The sequence below is a fragment of the Vidua macroura genome, chromosome 13, assembly GCF_024509145.1.
Source record: "Vidua macroura isolate BioBank_ID:100142 chromosome 13, ASM2450914v1, whole genome shotgun sequence".
Lineage (NCBI taxonomy): Eukaryota > Metazoa > Chordata > Aves > Passeriformes > Viduidae > Vidua > Vidua macroura.
The window spans coordinates 4,775,582-4,798,982 of NC_071583.1; the positions used below are offsets into that span (position 1 = coordinate 4,775,582).

General features: G+C 45.4%; 2 protein-coding genes across 11 annotated transcripts in view; one reads left to right on the plus strand and one right to left on the minus strand.

Moving 5' to 3' along the window:
• The first annotated feature begins 2,479 nt into the window (after window positions 1-2,479).
• LOC128813950 (2-epi-5-epi-valiolone synthase-like) lies at window positions 2,480-10,080 on the plus strand. The gene is made up of 5 exons (XM_053989437.1): window positions 2,480-2,654; window positions 4,964-5,597; window positions 6,982-7,215; window positions 7,871-8,123; window positions 8,746-10,080. The coding sequence occupies exons 1-5, from the start codon at window positions 2,482-2,484 to the stop codon at window positions 8,883-8,885; spliced, it is 1,434 nt and encodes a 477-aa protein (XP_053845412.1). The 5' UTR covers window positions 2,480-2,481; the 3' UTR covers window positions 8,886-10,080.
• Window positions 10,081-14,785: 4,705 nt separating this feature from the next.
• MITF (melanocyte inducing transcription factor) overlaps window positions 14,786-23,401 on the minus strand; it is a 99,593-nt gene continuing 90,977 nt past the window's right edge. For 6 of the 10 annotated variants that reach the window (XM_053989164.1, XM_053989162.1, XM_053989172.1 and 3 more), the window contains 4 exons: window positions 23,257-23,331; window positions 22,185-22,260; window positions 20,923-21,070; window positions 14,786-18,865 (listed from right to left, as the gene is read on the minus strand). In XM_053989164.1, coding sequence (XP_053845139.1) covers window positions 18,464-18,865; window positions 20,923-21,070; window positions 22,185-22,260; window positions 23,257-23,331 — 701 coding nt within the window. In that variant the 3' untranslated portion in view covers window positions 14,786-18,463. The remainder of the gene's footprint in view (window positions 18,866-20,922; window positions 21,071-22,184; window positions 22,261-23,256; window positions 23,332-23,401) is intronic. The other 4 variants (XM_053989165.1, XM_053989163.1, XM_053989171.1 and 1 more) reach the window with 1 other exon arrangement.

Genomic DNA, 23,401 nt, shown 5'->3' on the forward strand with positions numbered 1-23,401 from the left:
GGGTGCCCGGTGAGGGGACAAAGTCTCCTCCCTCAATCACCAGGGCAGAGCCCCAGCCCTGGGGAGAGGCTGTGTGGGGAGGATGGCTCCGGGCTGGGGCTGCACCCGCCTGTCCCACCCAGAGCACAGGCAGCAGGTGAGATCCAACAGCATCTGACATGAAAACGGCACAACAAAAGAGCCGACTTTCAATGCCTTTGCCTTACATAAGAGTAAGTTCACGTCCTGACCTTGGGAAGCTGCTGGCTCTCAAGAAAATAATTGGCAGTTTCATAACCTTCTAGTTACATATCACAGACATGCCCCAGCTAAAGCACCAGCTATGGGGCCAAAAATGTCCCAGGACTGTGAAGCCCAGATTATCTACAAGGAGTCCTTAGCCACAAGGTCACCACTGCCCTGCACAGCCACACATTGCAGTAACCCCTGCTCTGGGGGCCAGGTCTCTGCACAGGCTGGGGCAGGTTCCAGTTGATCTGCACCCCAAGAAAGGGTCCCAGGAATGGACTGGCTGTGGGAGGCATCAGGAGCAAGCAGTGGGAACATCCAAGGTATCCAAAAGCCTGAGGTGGCCTGCAGCAGGGTTGGGCAGAAAGGGCTGGTGAGGACTTAAATCAAAGTCCTTAAAGAGCGTGTGATGGAGCCAAGGTGGGCTGGCCATCTCCTTTGCATTCAGATGAAACACAAACTGAAGGTAATGAGGAAATATGGACTCCCCCATAACCACCTGTTACCTCTGGGATGTATCACCCTGGCTTCATTCACTCAAGGACTGACTCAATGTACCTGCAAAGAGTGCAGAGAGAGCCAAGAGCTGGGCAGAGGAGGCAAACAGGCTGGGGGAGCTCACACAGGTCTCTTGGCAGCCCCTCTACAGGATGGAAGGTACAGAGACATGGCAGTCATTGGTGCTGGCAAGCAGCTGGACTGTGGAAAGTTAATTTGTCAACTTCTCAAGTGTAACAGAAGATATTTCAGTGTCCCCAGAATAGAATAGGGAAATATAAATAGAAAATAAGTAAATGCACACGATGAAAGAGTAAAAGGAAAGCAAATAAAAGAAGTCTCAGTGCTGACTCTATTGTTATTAATTAAAACAAATAAACAAGATTAAAAAAACCAGACATCCTGGCATGCCTAAAATTGTTCTATTTTATGATTTAGTAAACAACAAACTGCATTAGAATTGCAGTTTCTGCAGAAAGCAATAAAAATTGTATTTAGATTGGGAGTTAAAATTTCAGATGAGTATTTGGTAAACAGGCTACGAGCTTTAGTGTGCCATCTAAGCCACACGCACTAGGTTTAAGGTGACTTTGGGAAAGTTGTTTCACTTCTGAGACTCTATTTTCTTCTACAAAATGGGGTTAACAGCCTGTCCTCTTTAAAAAGCACTTTGTCATCTGGAGATGAAGCCAGCAGTGAGGACTGGAGTCAGGACTTAGGCACTTCTTGGAGCGGGGCTACATGGCTTTGGAGATTTTTCTTGCAGCTCTTTCTCAGTATTAATTTTGAGCTAGAATAATGTTTCAAAGTGAGTTTGGTTGCAATTAAGCCTTCAAAGCAAGGACACAGTGTTGTCAATGGGTTCTTTAAGACTAATTTTTTTCCTGCCTCTGCTTTTACATCTGATTTTGGTTTTCTTGATCTTTGTTTCTGAACAAGGACAGCTTTCAGAAACACGGCTGAGAAGGTGGCAAAGACAGGTTTGTGCCTTCAGGCACTGCTGGTGAAATCAAAGGAAGATCTTCCCATGCTCAGCACACAGAGCTGTATGCCAAGGGAATACTTTGTGTGGCAACCTGAGCCTGGGGCCCTCCAAAAGTCCTAGCTGGAAGATCACATGGAAAAGTGAATTGTGCATCTCCCAGTCACGTGGGGATCAAAACCCAGCTCATGCCCCAAACAGTCCTTTGGGAGATAAATGCTCTCTGATAATTTTTTTAAACCCACCATAAAAGTTAAAATATATATTATATACATAGTTTTGTTCCTCAATCCCAGAGAATCCCAAGGATGTGAACTCAAAAGAAATTTAACCAGCTGGTATTGATCCCCATGCTTCTGCTCCTGTCTCATCCCATAAGAGCAGCTTAGAGCTGCAGCCAGATCAGAGGCTCTGCTCAGCAAAGGAGGTTCCTGAATGATGTGAAAGAATCACACAAACTGCCTTTCATAACTTTAAATTTGCTGTAGGGCATCATGTTGGAAGTTAATGTATGCACTCCTATTGTACATCTTAAGCATTATAAAACCAGCTGATTACACAACCCCATCCTGGTAGTCGCACGTGTCTTCAAACATTCCTGCCACCCCTAACGTGCATCCCAGATTAGGTAATCTCAGTTTTGTAATTAGTCTCTCACATGGAGAGACGACCTCCCCTCCTGATGCCTGGTCACCCTGCAGCCTTTAAAAAGCACCTCAGAGGCACCCAGTGATGGGAGATCTCTGGGTAGGGAGATTTCACCTTCTGGAAGCATGCTGGTGACAGAAGAGGGGTGTGCTGCAGCAGTCCCAGGAGCCACCATGCCCCAGGAGCCCCGGCAGACGGATTTCCAGCTGGTGCGAGTCAAGAGCACGTGGTGCCGCATCAAGAAAGGAGAAGCCCTTTCCAACGACGAGGATGAGATCACTCTCTCTGAGGCAAAAATGTGAGTATAGGAAGGAGCCTGTGTTGCTCTGGCCGGCCAAACTGGGCAGTCTTCTTGGTGGGATGGAAAAACCATCTTGGGTGCCATGGCGGCTTCAACCCGCGATGACAGATTTACAGAATTACAGAATAGTTCAGGCTGGAAGGGATCTTTGAAGGTTATCTAATCCAAACCCTGCAATGGGTAGGGACACCTTCCACTAGACCAGGGTGCTCCAAGCCCCATCCAACCTGACCTATGTGTACAACCCTGTGAACAGGTCTTGGGAACATGGCCAGTATGGCAGCACAGGCGGGTGCAGTGCTCCTTGACACAGCTCAGAGTTACAGAGGGAATTTTATCAACAGCCTCCATTTTTGTAGGCAGGAATTTTCTTTAAACTTCTGAAAAGCTTACGCAGGGACATCTGCGTGCTGCACTTGGGCTCTTTTTCTCCAGTTCTGTGAAACTTCAATCTGTGTGTGCAAAATCTCACACTGAGGCATGGGAGACAGATGGGTTTATAGAGGTGGTTGTAGACAAATGAAATGAGTAGGTGGGAAAAATAAACTGTCACTGGCAGGAGCAAAACCCTTAACACATCCCTCAAACTGCAGAAGTCACCTAATGCTGCTTCAGATAGAGCAAAGACAAAACCTTCCCCCAGGGATACACACAGCTCTTTGGTGATAGTGCATCTCTCCAGCTAATTATCTTTTAATTACAGCATACTCCTTTCCACAAGCACATGGAGCTCCATTCATAATGCAGATCTTTTTTAATACAGCTCTCTTCTGCATGCCAGAAGTTTTCCAGCCTTTGTCATACTCAGATTTAATGCCACAAGTCTAACCCTTTTCTCAGCCAGGTCAGAGGGACCTTCGCCAGCGCTGGCAGGGACCGCACAGGAGCTGCAGAGCTGCAGCAGGTAGAGCAGGACTTTGGCAGACCCAAAAACAGCCTGCTGGACCTCAGTCAATAGAAGGAAGGATGAACCTAGGGCCCAAGAGCATGCAGAAAAATCCTCAGCTGACATATGCTCCCACAAGGGCATGTTCAGCCCCAAAATCCCCACGATTTTCGTACAGCAGAGGGGTTGCAATGGGTACTGGTTGTACCCTCCAGCACCCAAAGCTGATTCTACCAAATAATATTCCAAACCATCCTGTCTCTTAGAAGGGTCACACACCAGAGATGAATGCACACAGAGTTAAGTACAGCTATAAGATGGTGCATTAAAATGTACGCAACAACGCTTTTTCTGATACCATATTTGAAAAGCCCAGAAGAAATTTTCTGGAAGGTGTAAATCATCACTGGTTTTCTTTAACAGCTATGGAGTTCAAGGGCTTAGAGACTTTAAGAGTTTAAGACTTAGAGACAATTTGGTAAAGAAAGCAGAGAAGCATCTATTTTGACCTCTAAGTTAATGTTCAGGAATGTGAAAAGAAATTGGGCGTGTAAGGAAATCTGATTATCCAATGAATATCACAGAAACTCATTTTTTACCAAAATGCAGTTCAAGAAACAGTCTTATATAAAATACATTCTGCTATTTACTTCTGCCTGGTTTTTTTTTGTTTGTTTGTTTGTTTGTTTTTTTCTTATTTGATTCCCAACTTGTTTAGTCCCTGGTTTGTTCATCCCACAGAAGGAAGGGGTTGTAGGGCTGTGTTTTTCATTAGTTTAGATAGATAACTTATTTTGGCTTTTACCCTTGAAAACTCCAGCATGGAAATGTTTCCCAGCCCCCAAATAATTTTCTTTCCCTCTTCATGAGCACTTCCTGTTTCTATCACACCTATTTCGAGGTAAAGATCTGTTAGTTCAACTAAAGCATTGTAGAAACACTGGTCTGAATGGAGTTGTGTGGCTGTGTATAGACAGACAGGAATAAATTAACTCCTACCACACAGATACACCATCAGGGGATGCTTCTTCCATAAACGTGGAAAATTTTGGCAACCTGTTCTCTTCCCCACTCCCTTTCTGAAAGCTGAAATGATTGGGCTGGCTCATTTTTTTTAGGTTTTCAACTTCTAGCATGAAAAACATGTCCCAGCCCTTCTGGACTGTATCTTTTTAATGCTACGTAGGAATTCAGGCATTTAACTCTTCACTAAGACCTCAGAGAGCTCCTCCATTAATAAAATTGCTGAGCCCTGATGCCCAGGGAGGTAACCCATCCTCACAGCCCCATGTTTCTGCAGTGCATGGGCAGGAGACTCCACATTCTTTATCTCCCAGCAATATCCTTAAACTAGCTCAGACGTGCAAAGGTCAAACTAGGAATACAGTGATTTCAAACCATGTTTTCTGATCCTTGCCAGAGGGGAGTGCATCTCCGAAGGTGGGATTTCCTGGATAATTGAAGCTCCCATCTACTTTTGCTACAAAGTGGTGGAAACGTACAACATTCTGGAACCCTCTAACACCACTCTGCTCTGGGGTCACATCACTGACCCCCAGCAAATAGAGCTCGCCATGGCCAGCAAGAGGAAACTGCGGCGCTTTATCGTCATAGACGAAGTCGTCGACAAACTTTACGGCTCCAAAGTCAGAGAATACTTCGAAGAGAACAACGTCCAGCACAAAATCCTCGCCCTGCCGACCACTGAGGAAACAAAATCCATGGACTTGGTGTTGAACATCTTGCACGAGGTCCAGAACTTCAGCCTGGACCGGCGGACGGAGCCCATCATCGCCATCGGCGGGGGCGTGTGCCTGGACATCGTCGGCCTCGCCGCGTCGCTCTACAGGAGACGCACCCCCTACATTCGGGTCCCCACCACCCTCCTCTCCTACGTGGATGCCAGCGTGGGGGCCAAGACCGGGGTGAACTTTCTGCAGTGTAAGAACAAGCTCGGGGGCTACACGCCCCCCGTGGCGAGTTTCCTGGATAGGTCCTTCATCCAGAGCATCCCTCGGCGACACATCTCCAATGGCCTCGGGGAAATTTTAAAGGTATGAACTTTTGCAAATGCAGTTTTCCAAACTGAAGTCATACAATGGTTTGGGTTGGAAGGTACCTTTGGAGGTCACCAAATCCAATCCCCCTGAGATGAGCAGGGATACTTTTCACTAGGTCAGGTTGCTCAAAGCCCCATCCAACATGTTCTTGAGTATTTCCAGGAATGGGGCATCTACCAGTCCCTGGAAAACTCATTCCAGGGTTTCATTAACCCCATTGTAAAAAAATTCTTCCTCACAACTAGCCTGAATCTATCTATTTTCAGTTTAAACCACTATCCCTGTTCTAGCACAAAAGGCCCTACTAAGAAGTCAGTCCTCATCTTTCTTGCCCCTTTTAAATATTGGAAAGTAAAATGTCCAGCCGCATCCGTGGCATTGTATAAACAACTTAGAGGAATCAAGGTGGGCCATCAAGGGTGGATGGGGACTTTTAACTCTCATTGAGTCTATATATATTTTTTTTTTACAACTGCTAAATTTGTTAGAACATCCCTTACACTCAGTGTCCAGTGCTTACCCTGTGGAGGAAACTCCAAAACTCACAGCCAGAAACAGCAGAAACTCACAGGAGACACAGCAAAACCAGGGAAGAAAAGACTTATCTTTCCATTGAGGCTGATCCATAGCAATCTGTAATGAACTGCTGGCAGAGAATCTGAGGCTCATTATGATGGGGATTAATAATCTGCAAGATCATTTGCACCTACCTCAGTGGGTATGTCAAGTGTGGTCAATCAATCTCCTGCGAGGCAAATTCTACTTCTAAAATTACCTGGAAAGTGCACAGTAAATGGCTTTATGTCTGGAGAGCTTTGGAAACTTTTGATAAAGTGGAGTTCAAGCTATTAAAGTGTATTAGAGATGAGTTCATCAACAGCAATTTTCAGTGCTTGCACAGTGAGAAATCCCCAGGATATCTGGAGGTTTCTGGCAGGCCCTGTGAAACCCTCAGGTCACCATTCCCCACTGCAGGGGTGGGGCTAATGCCTGAGTCAGAGAGGGAAAAACTATGTACTTCTAACAAGGACATCACTTCTAAACCCTCATATTCTCTATACTGCAGTGTTTTCCCTCCTTCCATTGCCCCAAGAGCAACTCCAACGTGGTGGTCCCCACCACCCAGTCCCTGTCCTGGGGATGGCCACCATCCAGTCCCAAGTTTCCTTCCAGGCACACAAACAACCAAATGTCATTACAAACCACCTGCTGGGCCACGGGGGCATGGAGCAAACCCCCAGCATGGGCAGAGCTCCCCAGCAACAGGGGATCGAGTGTATAGTATGTTATTGCAGTCCAATCTACTGAAACACTCACGTTTCCAACAGCACATGCAAGGATCAGACAATTATCCTTAATTATCTCTTCTTTGTCCCAGATGGCCCTCATGAAACACAAAGGGCTGTTTGACCTGCTCAAGAGCCATGGAAAATATCTACTGGACACTAAGTTCCAGTCTTGCGACAGCTTTGCTCACCATGGGGATGCTGCACTGCAGACTACCAGGATTGCCATTGAAACCATGCTGGAAGAGCTGGCTCCCAACCTCTGGGAGGATGACCTGGACAGACTGGTTGATTTTGGCCACCTTATTAGCCCAGAGCTGGAAATGGTGAGTGACAGACCTTATATTGCAATATCCACTTCAAAGATAAAATAAAACAATTCAACAGGCTTCACGAAAACCTTGTGAAAAGGAGTTGAAACTCCAGATTTGTACATGCTAGGTCACCCAACACACCAGCCTGGTGTCAAAGGAACTCATTCTCCTGGCCCATTTCCCCCATACCTCCACCCAGTTCCAATTCAGATCTAGATCCAGTTGTTGCTTCTTACTGGGCACTTACTGAAGCTCAAAGAAAACCAGATTCCAGTGAAGCCACTGGAAGTCACCAACATGAACTGTAACAGCACGAAGGCAAGGAGGCCATAGCTCGTATTGCTGGGGAGAAATTGCCATTGAGGGATGAGAGGGGACACCTACATCTTATCCAATATCCAGAGCCCATCCCTCCATCTCATGGCGCTCTATCACTGATTTAGATGGGAGGAGAATTAGCTCCTAGACCCCTTTGGGAGATTTTAGCTGCAATTAATCATGTGCAAAATGGATCATCCTAGCAACCCATAAATCACAAGATGCCAACATCCAGCAACCACAGTGAGTCAAATGTCGAATTGCAGGGACACTTTTAGAAATAAACCCCACTTGTTTCCTATTTGCCACCCCGAACCTTTCTCTGCCACCCACCTTCGCTGTGCCGCAGAGGGTTTTGCCGTCGCTGATGCACGGGGAAGCTGTGAACGTCGACATGGCATTCATGACGTACGTGGCCCACGCGCGCGGGCTCCTGGGCGCCGAGGAGAAGGAGCAGATCCTGCAGTGCATGCGGGGCCTGGAGCTGCCCGTCTGGCACAGCGGCTGCAGCTGGGCCCTCATCCAGAGAGCCCTGCGGGAGCGCCTCAAGCACAGCGGGGGACAGCCACGGATGCCCCTGCCCACCGGCCTTGGCGTGGCAGGTAATGGCCCGAGCGACCCCCGGGAGCCCCCCGAGGGGGCACCTGGCGGGCAGTGACAGCCTGGGAAATGTGCTCTCTGGTTTGCAGTTGTGCATTTCTTGTGCTCTTTTTCACATCTTGATAAACCCATCGAGAGAGAGGATCCCTCCTGTGTACAAGCCCCAGAACTCCGTTAAGGGCTGAGCTCTAATTAATTGCATTATGATTAACCAGTTCGTTTTGCAAAGGGAAATGCAGACAAACCAGCAAGAGGAAAAGAGAAAAATAATTCCTCTGTTATACTTGAAAAGATTTGTTAAATGTCCTTGGCAAAGGGAATTTAATTTTTTACTGTGCCTAGAACTAATAATTTCAAACTAAATATCTGATCAGTAGCAGGGATGAAATACTCAAAAGATTTTAAAATAAAAGCCAGCCATCCCCTAACACAGAAGGAATGCATGGAACCAGATTGTGATCTCTGGCATCTCTTTCCTTTTCACACCATTTCCATGAAGCTCAGTCTCTACACACAAGACAAAAGGCTCTCACAAACTGGAGTGACTCTGCCACAGTCAGTTCGTGTGTGCAGGCAGGAAAAGCTCCTCTGGATGTCCCACTAACTACAGCTCTTATTTTCCAGACATATTCAATGACACCAGTGAAGAGACCCTGGAAAGAGCATACGAGCTGTGGGTCAAGGACTGCAAGATGGGGCTGGAGGAAGAGCTGCAAGCCCAAGGTGATGGTCCTGCCCCAGGCCTGAGCTGTTTGCCACTGTAAGGTAGTGGGCAGAACTGAATTTTGAACAAGATGAATCCAGAAGCACCTGTGACACTGCATACACTCCAGAACTGCGTGGAACAAGCAGAATATTGGCATCTGACGTGATTTGCCTTTTTCAATTGCTTTGTTTGAATGGGAATCTGTTATTGCTGAAGAAGTGATCGCTCACAAGTGAAACCACCGAGTGCCAGTAGTGTAGTTCATAGCAAAATGCTCTCTTTCAGGGAGAGTGAGCAGGATTATTCATTTATTTAGTTAATCCAAGCTGGTAACTGCCATGGCCCTTGCCACTGGTATCCCACCATTGCTTGTGCTTGGACCCCTGACACAAGCAGGTGTAGCTGGCTCATAGAACATGGTATGGCACCACGCAAAATTTCTATGCTACATAAAATATTTCACGTAGGTTATCACCTTTGCTGGTCATTCTTTTCTTCTCGGTGCTCTTCTTGTTTTCTCTCATTCAAAAGAGCAAAACAAAGAAGCTCATCTGCCAGCCTTTGCACCCAGTCTAAGGGAATGACACACTCTGATTAGAGGCACCATCACAAGTCACAGATCAGTAAATATTGCTGCTGTGGAGCACGTGGGGGCTGTCTCCTGGCAGTATGGCAGCCCTTTGTCTTGGGACTCTCAGATACTGAGGACATGCTGGCAGGTCTCCTCTTGCTGCCCAAATGTTTGTGGTGGTTTCAATTTGTAACCCCTGCAGCCACCAGCGTGACAAACAGGGCACAGTTTGCAGCACTGCTGCCTAAGGACAAAGTTGGGCTCCTGGCAATATTGCAGAAACCCCTGGTGTCTCCACATCTGCCACAGGGCTCCCTGTACCTGTCAGACCCTGGCTCCTTTCCCATCTCAGCCTCTTCTGGTAAGATAAGGCCAGCTGGGGAAAACCAAGAGAAATTAGAGGACTCCAAGCAAGTTCATCATCTTCAAGAAGTTGCAGTGTCATGTCTCAGGATCCTGGCAGACTCAGATTATATAATGGATGCTGGTGGTGAAAAATGTAAAAGTAATGCCATCCTTCTCCCTGGAGGTCCAATCAAAGGAATTGCAATCAACAAACAGCCTTTGAATTATTTACAACATTATTTGTTTTTTTCCCCTGGTGTTTTTGTCCCACACCAGTTTGTGCTAATGTGCTGGCTTCTGTTTTGCTGGAGTAATAAAAGCTACTAAAATTGAAAAATTTTTGAACTAATGATTGCATTACTGCCCACAGAGGATGCCTGAGTACCTTTGCATGTGCTTGAGAGACACAGACTGGAGAAACGTGGCATAGAGCTGACATAATAAATCCCTTTGCCCTTTGAGCCTGGAGAAGAGGTGCTTAAAACTACACAGAATGCCCTGCTCAGCCTTCTCCAGAGCAGTGCATCTCTCCAGTTTCAGGACAGGGTTTCACACAGATGGTACCAGCTTGGAGGAGCCTCAGAGCCACAACTTCTTAAAAATAAACCCATAATTCCCAGAGTTAAATAAGCTGGGGCTGAGGGTATCAGTGAACTTGTCTCCTGTCTCCAGAGCATCAAACACAGGCTCATTCAGCGGGTTCCTGACAGCAGCCACCGTGTGGGGAGAGCTTCTCTCAGGGATCCACCAGCACCACCAGCTTTGCTAGAACAGACAGGGACAGTGCAACAGGAGAGCAGGTGAGGCCCCATGAGTGAAGGAAGGAGCCAGAGGATGGACCAGGCTCTGCTCAACAGTGCCCAGCAACAGGAGAAGAGGACACAGGCAGAAACTGATGCACAGAATGTTCCACCTGAACTTGAGGAAGAACTTCTTTGCTGTGCAGTGACTGTGCACTGGAACAGATTGTCCAGAGAGGGTGTGGAGTCTCCCTCACTGGGGGTATTCCAGAACTGTGTGGACACAATCCTGTGCTCCGGGATGACCCTGATCAAGCAGGGAGGTTCAACCAGATGACCCACTGTGGTCTCTTCCAACCTGAAATATTCTGTGACCCCAACTTTTTGGGAGCATGAGAGAGCCTCAGGGACAGCAGACTGAGAGACAAAGGTGCTGAGAGCCATTTAATGTTGTGCTTACAGTGATCACCTGGGCACATTCACAAATGGTCCTCCTCCTCTCCAGCAGCTGTGTGGGCCCTTTTTCACACCAGATAACCTAAAAATGAATGAAGCACAGGATTATCACCTGCCCAAGTCAGTGTCCTGCAGCACAGTGTCCTACTCCCATCTACCTCTGTGCAGGAGGTACACTACAAACATCAACTTGAGTTGCTTATTTTAAATGTCCAGGGAGAGACTCTCAGGAGCCCAAAGGCATTTGGAACTCCATTTCCAGGGAAAGCCAAGGTGCAGCTTAGCAGGGTCGAGGTGAACTGAACTAAAGAGTCACAAAAACACACAGGCACGTTAAAAGCCCAGCATCCAGGACCAATGTGCTAATGGTGACAGTGACCTGGCTGTGGGTCACCTGCAGCCATTCCCCCATGTTGGCTTTGCCTTCAGAAGCCAGTGGTTGTGTCTGTGGCAACATATCCAAGGAGTTGAAGCACAATTAGGACTGAAAAGTGAACACATGATTATTATTATTTTTTACCCTCCCTTCTGCTGTGGGTGACAGAACACAATCAGCCCCTGACGTGCTTGGTTGCTTGGTAGCAGACAGGCACATTTTTAATTATATATTAAAATATGCTAAAGAACATAAAACGGCTGCGTGACTAATATGTGTGTATCAAGAAAGGCACATGACAGCAGCAAAATTGCTTCAGTGTCTGATAAAAAGTGCCTTTGCCAGGCTTGTCATCAAAAGATCAAGGGAAAGGGGTGGAAAGTATTATTAATAAAACAGTGACTTTTTAAAATACCCCTCATTGTTTGAGGTGCATTTTTTTTAATGTCTAGCATGAATTTAATTCTTTTCCATTTATTCAGCTTTGATTTAGTTCCTGCTTTTTCAAACAGAACTATTATATTGGACCTAAGATCTCTGCTTATTCTCTTATGATGCATTACTCCAAAGAGAAAAGCAGAAAGTCCCAGCTGGGTCCTTGCAGTGCAAGTTTTCATGGATTTGTTTGAACAAAATTACTTTAATGTGCAGAGAATAAGAAGTTATTTTATTATTTACAAGTGCTGAAGTAATTTCTTTTGCAACAACCTGCTCTATAAACTGCTTTTCAGCATGAAAAAAAGAAGAGGAATATTAATAAAGTCCCAACCCAAACCAGTCTATGACTCTGTAGTACTGGAATGCATAAAGGAGTATCTAAGCAGCAATCACTCATGCCCAGTGAACAGTAGCATTCAGTGTACTCAGTGTAAAATGAGGATCAGACCAAAGGTCTTGAAGGCATTAGAAGATTTTGACTAAATGTATTTGAAGTGGCTAAAGAAACTGCTGAACACAAGAGCAATGCCCCGTTCCTCATACAACACCTGCTCCCCTGCTCTGTGCCTGCCCGCCTGCAGCTGATACCTCTGGTGTGAATTACACCCTGCACTCAGAGAAAACAATCTGCAAACGACATCAGTAAATCACAGCTCGCCTTGCAGCAGGGTGGGTTCGCCACGGTGGAGCACAGGAATCCACGCCCGGTGGGTCTGTGCTGGGAAGGACACAGCCCCACAAGAGTGTGCTGTTCCCCACCCTTTTAATGCAAGTCTTAACTCCTGCTGCTGTCACAGGCACACAGGAGGAAAGCCAGAGGGAGCAGGGAGCTCTGGAGAGGCGCTGCTGAACAGCAAGAGAGCAGGCAAAGTGTTTGAGCAGGGCCAGAGTCCCTAGAGCCGTGTGTCCCATCCACCAAACCCTGCTTTGAGGCAGCATCCTCAATATGGACATCAACCCCATGGTGACATTTACATATATATGTGTATATATATTAAAGAACAATCGATATTTACGTACTTTGTACATAAATACTGCATAGAAATATTTTTATGCCCTGGCCCTTCCTGCTGACCTTAGCAGCCTTCTCCTTTCCTTGCACAGCACTCACACAAAGGAGTTTGTCACAGGAACCATCACTTGCCTCTGTGATGCCAGAGCACAGCTCCTGTTAAGAGCATCACGCCCAGAAACTGAGCTGGAAAAGGAGCAGTTTCAAGGGTGAAGCTCAGGTCACAGGCAAAGGCAATGATGTTGCTCAGTGCACACACATCTGACTTGTGAGCCAGCATCCTGTCAACTCTCATTGATTTCAATAACTCAGGAACACTTTTCCAAGCCATTCCCCCGCAATTTTAAACAAGTGTATTTCAAAGGAGCTGGAGCAACAGTGTAGGACAACTTTCAGTGCTGGGACCACCCCCAGATGTGAGGTGTGAGAGCAGAAGAAGCAGCACAGCTGAAACCACCGAGGCAGAGCCATCACCACTTCCCTCCTGGCATCAGGAGCTGCTGAGCTCCCAGGTCTCCTGGGAAGGAAAGCACAATGAGGTGACACGGTGCCAATGTCCTGCAGTGCCACCACAGCACACAGCAGAGCCCTGCAGCATCCCCCAGCCCAGACACAGGATTCCCAGAGAAACAGATCACACCAGGCACACCTGCACTTACTTTGTAAATCCACTTTCTTACCCTGCACTGAATTTTTCAGGCTTGTCCAACACAACTGAAAGGGCTTCTAAGCAGAGCTGCCACCAACCCTTTACTGACATAGATCTAGTGCCTACAGCCAATATCCTCATGATGGGTGTTCTTCCTGCTCCTCCTGGGTTCTCCAACCCAGCCAAAACCTTGAGGTGCTGCCACCCACAGCAAGAAATTCACTCCAAGCTGACCACAAAAAAAAAAAAACAAAAACCTGACCACCAAAAGCAAAGTCAAAAAACATCTAAGAACTCAAACTTAAAATAGCAATTATATCCTAGGCTGCTAATAAATAGATTTTCTAATGCAGTACCACTACATTCTAATACTATGAAATTACATTTCAAAACCTGCTGGAAACACTCACAAGCTTTTATTCAAGTATCTTCTACGAAGGAGTGGAGCTTTCAGCTACAGTTCTAGTAGATACAGGCTTTTTTTTTGTTGGGTTGGCTTTTAAATTGAGCTAGTAATTTTTAATCCAATTGAATTAGGTATTTTCTACTCTAATAGGTATCAGACTTTCAAGACACTGGTCAAATTCAATACTCCTGTTTACACTCAGGGCTCAAGCCCCCTGAGACAACACTCAATAACCCACAATGCTGCTGCAGCAAGGTCCACAGAGAGCAGGAACTGAATGCTGTGAGCACAGGAAGCAAAAGGCTGTTGAACAGGACCAGAAGGGATGAGAGCAACAGAGAAACAGAGAAATAATGAAGATGGGAAGAAGACACAACAAGACTGCAGCTGTTTCCTCACCAGCAGAAACCAGGAGCAGGTGTTTGCATGTTGGCTGAGAGGGGGTTTGGGAGGAGTGAGCAGAGAGGGGATGGGAATCCCACCATGCACAGGTCAGCTGGAGAAGGGGATGAGGTGCTCCTGTGTAGGACTGCTGGGGACAGGTGACTGTGCAGGAATGACAGCAGGGCAAAGGGGGGCAGGTACCCCGAGACCTCACAGGGCACCTGATGAGCTCCAAGGGGCAGAGAGGGAAGGAGGCAAATGACAAGAGCCCATGGGAGAAGGCTGTGTTAAATAAAACCCACCCGTTTTATTCCTTACTCTGGACCATAAGCCCTGGGTTTTTCCACTTTGGCATGCACCTGCAAAGCCCTGGTGGGGTCTGGTCTGTAGCTTCATTCTCCTGTGTGATTGCCACAAACACAACTGGACAGCTCTGGTGGAACCAAGGATGCCAACCAACACCAGGTCAGGGACATGGACACATCCAGGGCCAAGTCACAGACACAGAAGCATTGCAGGGACTTCAAATGCACAGGAAAACACGACCCACTCACATGGAAAACGAGTGACTTACACAGATGTATGTGAAAAACCAAATGCTTTAATCCATCTATCAAGAACAACAGTTCAAATTATTTCATTGGATACATTAATATTGATCCATAATTTACAGTGCTATGGACCATACACAAATTATTGCTGCAGTCAACAGCAGATGAATATCAACATTACAGTACCAAGCATCATAGCAAGAGGCAGTAATTAATGTCACTTTTTCAAGAAATATAGGTATTTATACTATTATCAACATCAGCTTCCCCCCCAGTGCATTTTATGTCAAACAACATAAATGTAAGTGCATTATTTTGTGCTTTGTGCTTTCCTTATGTACCTTCTTTTTGCTTTTACAGGTTGTAAGAGTTAAATATTGCTTTATAGGCCAAAAAGCAGTAAGGAAGAACTTCGTGGTACTCTGCACATGCCTGCCTGTTGCATGGCTTTGGCAAAGTGAGAATTGGTCTGTTCCCCACCCACCTGCTCAGGGAAGCCACCGCTGCCCAGCGTCACACACGTCACCGTCCCCAGACCGGGCAGCTTGTGTCCATCTCACTCCACCTAGGCCATGCCAAACCGTGCCTGTGGCTGCTGCCTCTGTCCTCTGCCACCAACCCTTGCAAAATGTCACAGCCACACCCTCCACCATGCTACAAGCGGGCAAAGGCACCTCCCATTAGCACCCACTGGGGGGGTCTGTGTCTCCTAGAGGTGTCCCCACTGCAGTGTCACCATTCCAAGGGTGGGCAGGCTCAGAGAAGGGCTGTAACCTAAGGAAACATGGGGGGAAGAGTGAGCAGGGCAGGGCCAAATTATGTGTTACCCCAGAAAACACAAGGTAAAGGAGCACACAACACAGCTCCTGCAGCCACAGAGACTTCTGCCAAGGAATCCAGCTCTTGATGGAATGGTTGGCCTTGAATCCTAACTCACCTCCACACAGTCAAAAATCAGAAGTCACGGCTGCCAGTTGAGTACCAGTGGTTTCACATAAGCTTGAAAAATATTCATATACCACAGTCTAGACTTGAGTTTCTGAATGCCCAGGGCAGGCACCAAACCAAAAGCCTCATTCAATACCTTCAGGGATTCTCAGCTACTACACTCCAGCATGCACACCCTGATTTGTTGTACCAACGCTGCAGAGCTGCCCCATTTTCTGGGGAAGGGCAACACAGCCCTGTGTTACAGCTACAACCATTTTTTACATATTTTCCTACCTGTCACCCCAGCCAAACAGCAGCACCAGAAGCCTGTACCCCCACACTTGACTCAGAGCTGTGGCACAGCTGCCTTGCAGGGACTGGGGGCATTTCCTGCCCCAAGACCATGGTGACCACAGCACATCCTGCAGCCTCCTGGGTCCTGCCTGGGCCAGAGCTTCTCTGCCCTAGGAAAGACCTATTCCCAAAAGCTGTCTGGGGTGAGGGGGGAGAGGCATCGTTACAACCCAACTCCAGCTCCTCCTTCAAAAACTATAAAAGAAAGAAAAAAAGCCACAACCCCGTGGTTGCATCAACGCTAACACATCGCTGGCGGCTCAAGCAGGGAGGGAGGGCTGGACACAGCCATGGGAGGAGTGACAGGAACACAGACCCCGAGTTCCACAGCCCCGCACAGCCTGAGCACGGGTGCCAGGCAGGGGACACCAGGAGCCCTCACCACCCACACCAGGGGCAGTGGTGCCAGGCAGGGGACACCAGGAGCCCTTGCCCCACAAGCCACAGCAGCAGTGCCAGGCAGGGAGCCCTCCTGGGGAAATGTCTGGGAGAGGGCTCAGCGAGCTGCGCTGCGGGAACTCCCATCACCATCCCCAGCCACCCCATCCTACCCAGTTCACATTTGGTTTCTGAACACCACCTGCTGAGCCCAAGGTCTGCTTGGAAAGCCGGCCAAACTGGCACTCAAGTTACTCACTGTTGCACTCATCCTATGTAATTTCCAGTGTAGCACAAAGGAGAAAGGGAAGCTCTGGTTTTCTATCCGTAGGCACCATGCTACACCTCAATGCCCTGTACACCACCACCCTAAAGCTCTGTCTACGCCACACTTCAGTCAGTGCTAGTCGAGGAAGACTACAACTAGAGTTTAAGGCACTTCATTCTGAACGAGCTACGCCTGCCAGTCAGCTGTAGGCTGCCGTGGAGAATTCCATTCCCTCCATCTAGCTCGGAACACCACCTGTCACCTCCGTGGAACACCTAGGCTGGATATAATACAAGGAAAACTACCGTTATTGCATAGGACTACACTTGAGTAGATAATGCACCAAACTACTTTTACAACATGGTTGCATGTTAAAAATTAATAACATTGTTATCAAGTAACAGTTATTTGCAGATACAGTAATTTACTCTTTTTTTTTTTTTGTTGTTTTTTTTTTTTCTCTTATATCAGCCCCAGTGCTGAAATAGAACACGAATTGCTCTAACGGGTATATTAACTACATAGTTATGTTTCCAAGCATATTACTACTTCTTTTTCTGTATCACTAAAAATAAATATGTAAATTCAGTTTCTCTACAGAGTTGTTTTATTACCTAATCTAAATTTTTACTCTACCTTAAATGCGTTTAAAAACATTTTCAAAGTGAGACTGTAATATACAAAATATTCTCAAAATCTCTCTTAAAACACAGAACCCTGCATAAAAGCTTCCTTTCAAGTGTTTACAAAGAACGCAGGAAACTTCCAATGAGTTTTAAAAATGTCAAAAAATTGCTGCAATATTAAGAGGCAAAAATCTTACAAATGAAATACAAATAAATTTAAAACAAAAAGTTGAGGATAACTAAGGAATCCATGCAAATCAAAAGAAACTGTACAATGCAATTAAAAAAAAAAAAAGCCAATTAGATATGTACAACACAATGTGCCCAGCTGATAATATGCATAATTTTTTTTTTGTCCAAAGAGTGTATCCCAACTTACAGTGCTCCTGCTTGGCTCGCCACTGGCAAAGCCACCCGTGTGTGTCACAGAACAAAATAAAAATTTAAGAGGAAAAACTTGAACCATGATCAAAAGGAAAACCCAAATCAGCTCAGAGTAAAATTAAACAACACTCTGAGACACTCACATCTCCCTGCAGTTTCAGCAACAGCATTTTATATCACAATCAACACAATCAGGATGTCTTAACACTTGGGTTTAGTTTGTTTTCTGAGTGAAGTCAGGTGGGTATTTTCCCTAAACACTTGTCATGTAAGACCAACATTTGAGGGACACTGTATCTTTAAGGCAGCACTATTCAATTAATACAATTACAAATTGGACTTTTGTTGTTGTTGTTTCTTTACATTCTTAAACTTTACATTTTTTTTTCCAAGTAAATAGGTTGCATTTACAATCCTACAATTGCCCCCTCCCCCCCGCCCCAGTAGAAACAGACTCTTCATCTGTAATTCTATTGCTTTGAGTAGATTTGACCAGTTCAAAGTTCTTGGCGAATCCAGTTCACAGATTCTGTACATATGCTGTACAATATTTAGGAGGCATTGGTAGTTTTAAAATAGAATATACAAGTTTCTTCACAAAAATTCTAAAAAAAATTCTATATATATAATATATACACACACGCACACACACAGATGAAGCACAAGAGGGGGAAAAAAAAAAAAATCAAAAAAATTCTACAAAAGGTAAATTATTTCATCTACTGATCAAAGAACCAAAGCAGTTTATGAAAGGCGTGCCAACAGGTGCTAACAAGCATGGTCAGTGTCCTCCATGCTCACGCTGCTCCGCCTGCTACTCGTCTTTGATGCCCCAGGAGACACGGAGGAGAGCAGTGGGTCAGTCACCCCCACGGGGGACAGGGTATCGTCCATCAGGATGTCTTCCAGTTTGGATCCCATTTTGGCAGGAACTCCGTACGTGCCAGCTGGTTCAGTCACGTTTCCCAGGTTGTCGCTGAAGGTGATGGTGCCGTCAGTGAGGTCCAGGGTGGTGGTGCACGACAGGTCTGTGTGGTGTGGCATCATGTCTTGGGTGCAGTTGTCCAGCACAGGCTCCTGTTTGATGACCCTGTTGACCATGTCAGGGGAGCAAAGGCCTGTAGATGGGACAAGGGACAGTCCGTGTGCCCGGGCTTGCATCTCAAGTTCCTGTGAAGGAGAATAAGGGGCAAATTCAAGGAAAATCTGGAAATAAAATCTGTCATCCTATGCTCATCTTGCAGCTTCCAGTTTCCTTCTCCTGTACACGTTTCCTCCCTTTCCCCTAGTGACAAGTGCTTGTACCTACTCCAGCCCTGCAGATTTTCACCTGAACAGCAGAGTCTTGAAGAGGTGGGTGAACACCATCCCACACAGGCCCTTCACACTCCTCCTCAGCACCTACACCAGAGCCAAAACCCAGCACCCTGCAGCACAGACATGTTCCCCTCAGGCTTCTTCTCAAACCAGTGCCAGGATAGACAGGTTTGGCATCAGGTAGGGTGAGGAAAACATTTAAAAATAGAAAAAAAAAAAAGAACTAGCAGAAGCATGTGTTTTTAGTAATTTTTAAAAAGTAATATGTGAAGGCACAGCATGAGATCCTTATCAATCCCTGGTGAGACTCTGGGGGACATTTCTCACTCTACAAGTCTAGCAGAGCTGGAAGAGGTCAATCAAAACTGAGCAACACCACTATTCCTGTGTAGAAAAATCACAAGGAAGTCACAGAAAGGTTTCAGACTTCACACAGAGCCAGGATTCTTCAAATTTCCACGGAAAGTTTAAATCCCACCTTCACATTTAATCATACAGAAATGCTCTCTCACAGACGCATCAGTAAAAGAGATGTTTTGCTTTTACTTCTGCATTCTATTAGGCAATCACAATCTCAGATGTGATTGTGCTGTTTCTAGATATTCCTGTCACTGAGGCTGATTATTACCCTTTTCCATCATTTCCAGGCTAAAACAAGCTTGTAATGGCACACTGCAAGATCAGAAGAGAAGGTGGAATGAGCAAGCACTTCTTCCATCAGCAAACGTGCCAGAATCAGGAGTTCCTTATTCCATGCTTAATCAGAATCAACACAAAAGGGGAAAATACACACTTGAGGTTATTTGCTGCCCTATGTATTGCCCATTATTCAAGGGTCTGGTATTTTGATTGAAGGAGCCAGAGCAGATGGGTAATACAAAGCAAGATGAAAGATGTTTAAGAAGTGATCTCACTTAGCTTTGAAACACCACAGCTCGATGCTGCTCTGCAGAAGGCTTGTGTGTTTTTATCATTTCATTCTAGCAACAGATTGCTCAACCAAGTACAACACTGCGCTGAGGCTCAACTCGGCCTGTTCTATTTTAAAGCTGTTTACTTCCACACTTGACTCTCAGGTATTTGCAGCTTCATTATCTCCCTGGTGGATTAGCTGGGCTGTTGAGGGGTCTCCTGGCAGGTCACAGCTGCATGCAGAGCTCAGCTGTTCGTGCTGCAGGGGAGCAGCAGCACGAGGATATCTGGGATATCACCATCTCCATGTTAGGTGTTCTTACACCCAGCTCTGGTACACTTCTTTAATTACCCTTCTATGGAAAGGGGTGGCTAACCAGAAAAAAACCCTGTGTTGGCATCAAGGTTAAGGTTTCCTATCCAGCTTGAGGTGAAGACAAAGGAATTAGTTAGAGAAATGGAGTTTTCACCCTTACATTTCTGTGCAGCTCAGAACACTGGGAACCTGGGTGAATCTAACAAGGCAACAACCCACAGAGAAAACATATTCATGCCACCTACTGCTTTTCAGTGCTGAGGAGAACTGTTGTACAGTCCTACAGACTGCAAGCAGCAGGGAAGACTCCCAAAGACCTGAACTTAATTTCGTGATTATCAACAACTACATGATACATGAAGTCCTGATGTCTTAGGCCTGGCAAACAGAAGAATGTATTACCATGTAAATATTTTTGATGATATGGTCTGGAACTAGCGCTGGCCATGACAGAACAAAAACAGACCACTCATAAGTGCTTCTACTAGAGTGTTAGGATTCTATTTTTTCTTTTTTAAATAGGATATCTTTGGCTTTTTGTGGAAAAATCTCTGCAGATATCTCAGCACTGCCCGCTGTTAATTTAAACGTGGTTCCTTCTAACCCGCACCCCACAAGCCACCGCTATTTGCAATCACACGCTGCAACACCAAGAGCATTTGCAGCTCATTTCTCAGCAAACCTGTATTCTGAGCAGCAGGTGCCTGTTGGCATGTTCCAGCTTCTTCTGCCTGTTCTCCAGCTCCTTGGTGCGCTGCTGTTCCCTCTGCAGCTTGCGGATGTAATCCACCGACGCCTTCAGGATCGTTCCCTTGTTCCAGCGCATGTCACTTTGGAACGACACAAAAGGACAAGGTGAGGCTCTGTTTCACAGCTGGTCCCTTCACACCTGTACCTGTGACTGCACCTTATCCAGACATAACACCCAGCTGCTATTTATTGCAGGTTTGTGGATACAGAAGGCGTTTGCAGTGCACTAGAGGGGGCTGGAGCACAGCCCTTGGGAAGCACGTTTGCTTCAGAGAGAGAGAGAGAGAGAGAGCAAGAGGCTGCTGCATCACCATCTCCTCACATCATCTTACTTTCTCTAAACGGGCAAAAAACATCTTCCTGCAGCCTGTCAGCGCAAAGATCCACCTGTCCTGGAGGTTGGTACTGAGACATATTGTCTTGCTGGCCTTGGAGGAGGCTGCAGAGCCTCTCTGCAGAGTAGCTGTGAAGTTGCTCCACAAGCAAGTGCCTCAAAATACTGGGAAATCTCCTCAAAATCATCACAGGGCATTGATTCAGATTTAAGTGGACTTTCAAACTCCAGAGCAAGGAAGGTTCCTTGCTACTGAATCAGCAATGAGAAAGTGTAAATACAAGCTAAAAGCAGCAAAATCATTGTAGAATTATCACAAACAACATTTGGGAAATTACAGCAAACACTGACAAATTATCAGTGAACAAGCACTGAGAGTTATGCTCCTTATTTTCCTTTTTTTCCCCTTGGAGGGAAGGGGACTGTGATGGCTTCCCAGATAAACTGCCCTCCATTTTCACTGAAACAGGTACCAGTTCTAGCTTGTCAAGCTGTAACATCGAATTAATTAAAAGAATTATTTAGCAAGACATGCAGCCATCTAAGCAGCAAGACCAGCATAAGGTTTCCCATCCTCACAACTCTGGTAAGGCAGTCAGTCACTCGCAGCACCAAGCCCAGCTTTGAGACAAAAATCATCTAATTAATATAAACACAAGCAGGTTCCAAAAGGGGAAAAATGAACGTCTCACAAAAAACTTCAAAAAATATAATGGAACCTTTCAAGCATTTCTGCTGTCACAGAGTGTTAGAGCAAGTAGAAAACACAGGCATTTTGGGGTTTTTTGTAAGTTCTTGTTCCCCCCCAGGATTTTTTTACCTCCTCCCTCCCACAGTCTCCCTGGGCATGTTGTACTTACGGGTCATTTGACTTGGGTATCAAGGTGCCCAGTTCTTTTATACGATCGTTAATATTAAATCTTCTTCTTCGTTCAACTTTAGGAAAAACAGCACAAATGTTACAAGTAATAGTCACACTTAATCACAACCTATCAAGTGTTTTTTACAGAAGATTTCTTTAAGCACCACTGAAATGTTTGCCTGAAGCTTAAACCAGTGATAACTGATTTTGCTCTCCTACACATGGACACACTAAAACAGAAGTTCTGTCTATACTCTAAATTTTGAGACTGCAGAGTTTAACTGAAGACTAAAAATCAGAATGACTGAGAAGCAAACATTTTCTAGGGCTAAGGATCACAGACAAATTCAGAGACAAATATTTAGATGCTGAAGGAAATCCTAAGACAGAAAAAGGGAAAAAAGGCACAGTCTCTTATTTCAAATAGTCTTCCATGTGCAACACTTTGAGGATCCAAAAGTCAAATTTAAATATCAATTTTCCTATATTACCTTTTCTTGCTATGGAAAAGGCTTCTGAGTAGCTCAAGGCATGAAACAGTTCCTTTTTTCTACTACTATAAGGTATAAAAAGAAAAGTTATGGATCCTTTATTAAGTCATAAGATGCTCATTATTTTAAAACACTTTTTTTCCAACTTGGAAATATGAGCTCCTTTCAAAAATGAAATTTATAAAATTGCCATACTGAGGACCCATTTGTGGTTTAAAGTCACAAATTGGCCAGATATCTAATATTTTTAAAAAAATTAAAATTAAAAAAGTAAAATTGTGCAAGGTGGATTTGCTAAAAGCAATTGGCTCATATATTGAACTCAGCAATTCCATTAATAACAACCACTCATTCACTTACTTTATTGAAAATAAATAAAAATAGAGTTAAAATTCAATAGTAGACTTAAGGACACATATCACAAGAATTTGAGATATTTGATCTATGGGCATAACACAATGATCTAGTGCTTTATACTACGTGCAGTACCTCATCCAGATTTAAAACATCAGTATTTGAGCATGTAATACCCAAAATCATTCCAAGAATTGGTGCAAAATGTGAGGAACCAAAACTTACTCAAGTTGTGATTGTCTTTCTTTTGCCTCTCCTTAGCCAACGCTCTCGCTTCCGACTCTGTAGGAAAAATACATGCTGTGCATGTGAATGGGGTAATTAGAATTAAAATAATTCAATCACAGCGTTGAGATATCTGCACAGGAAG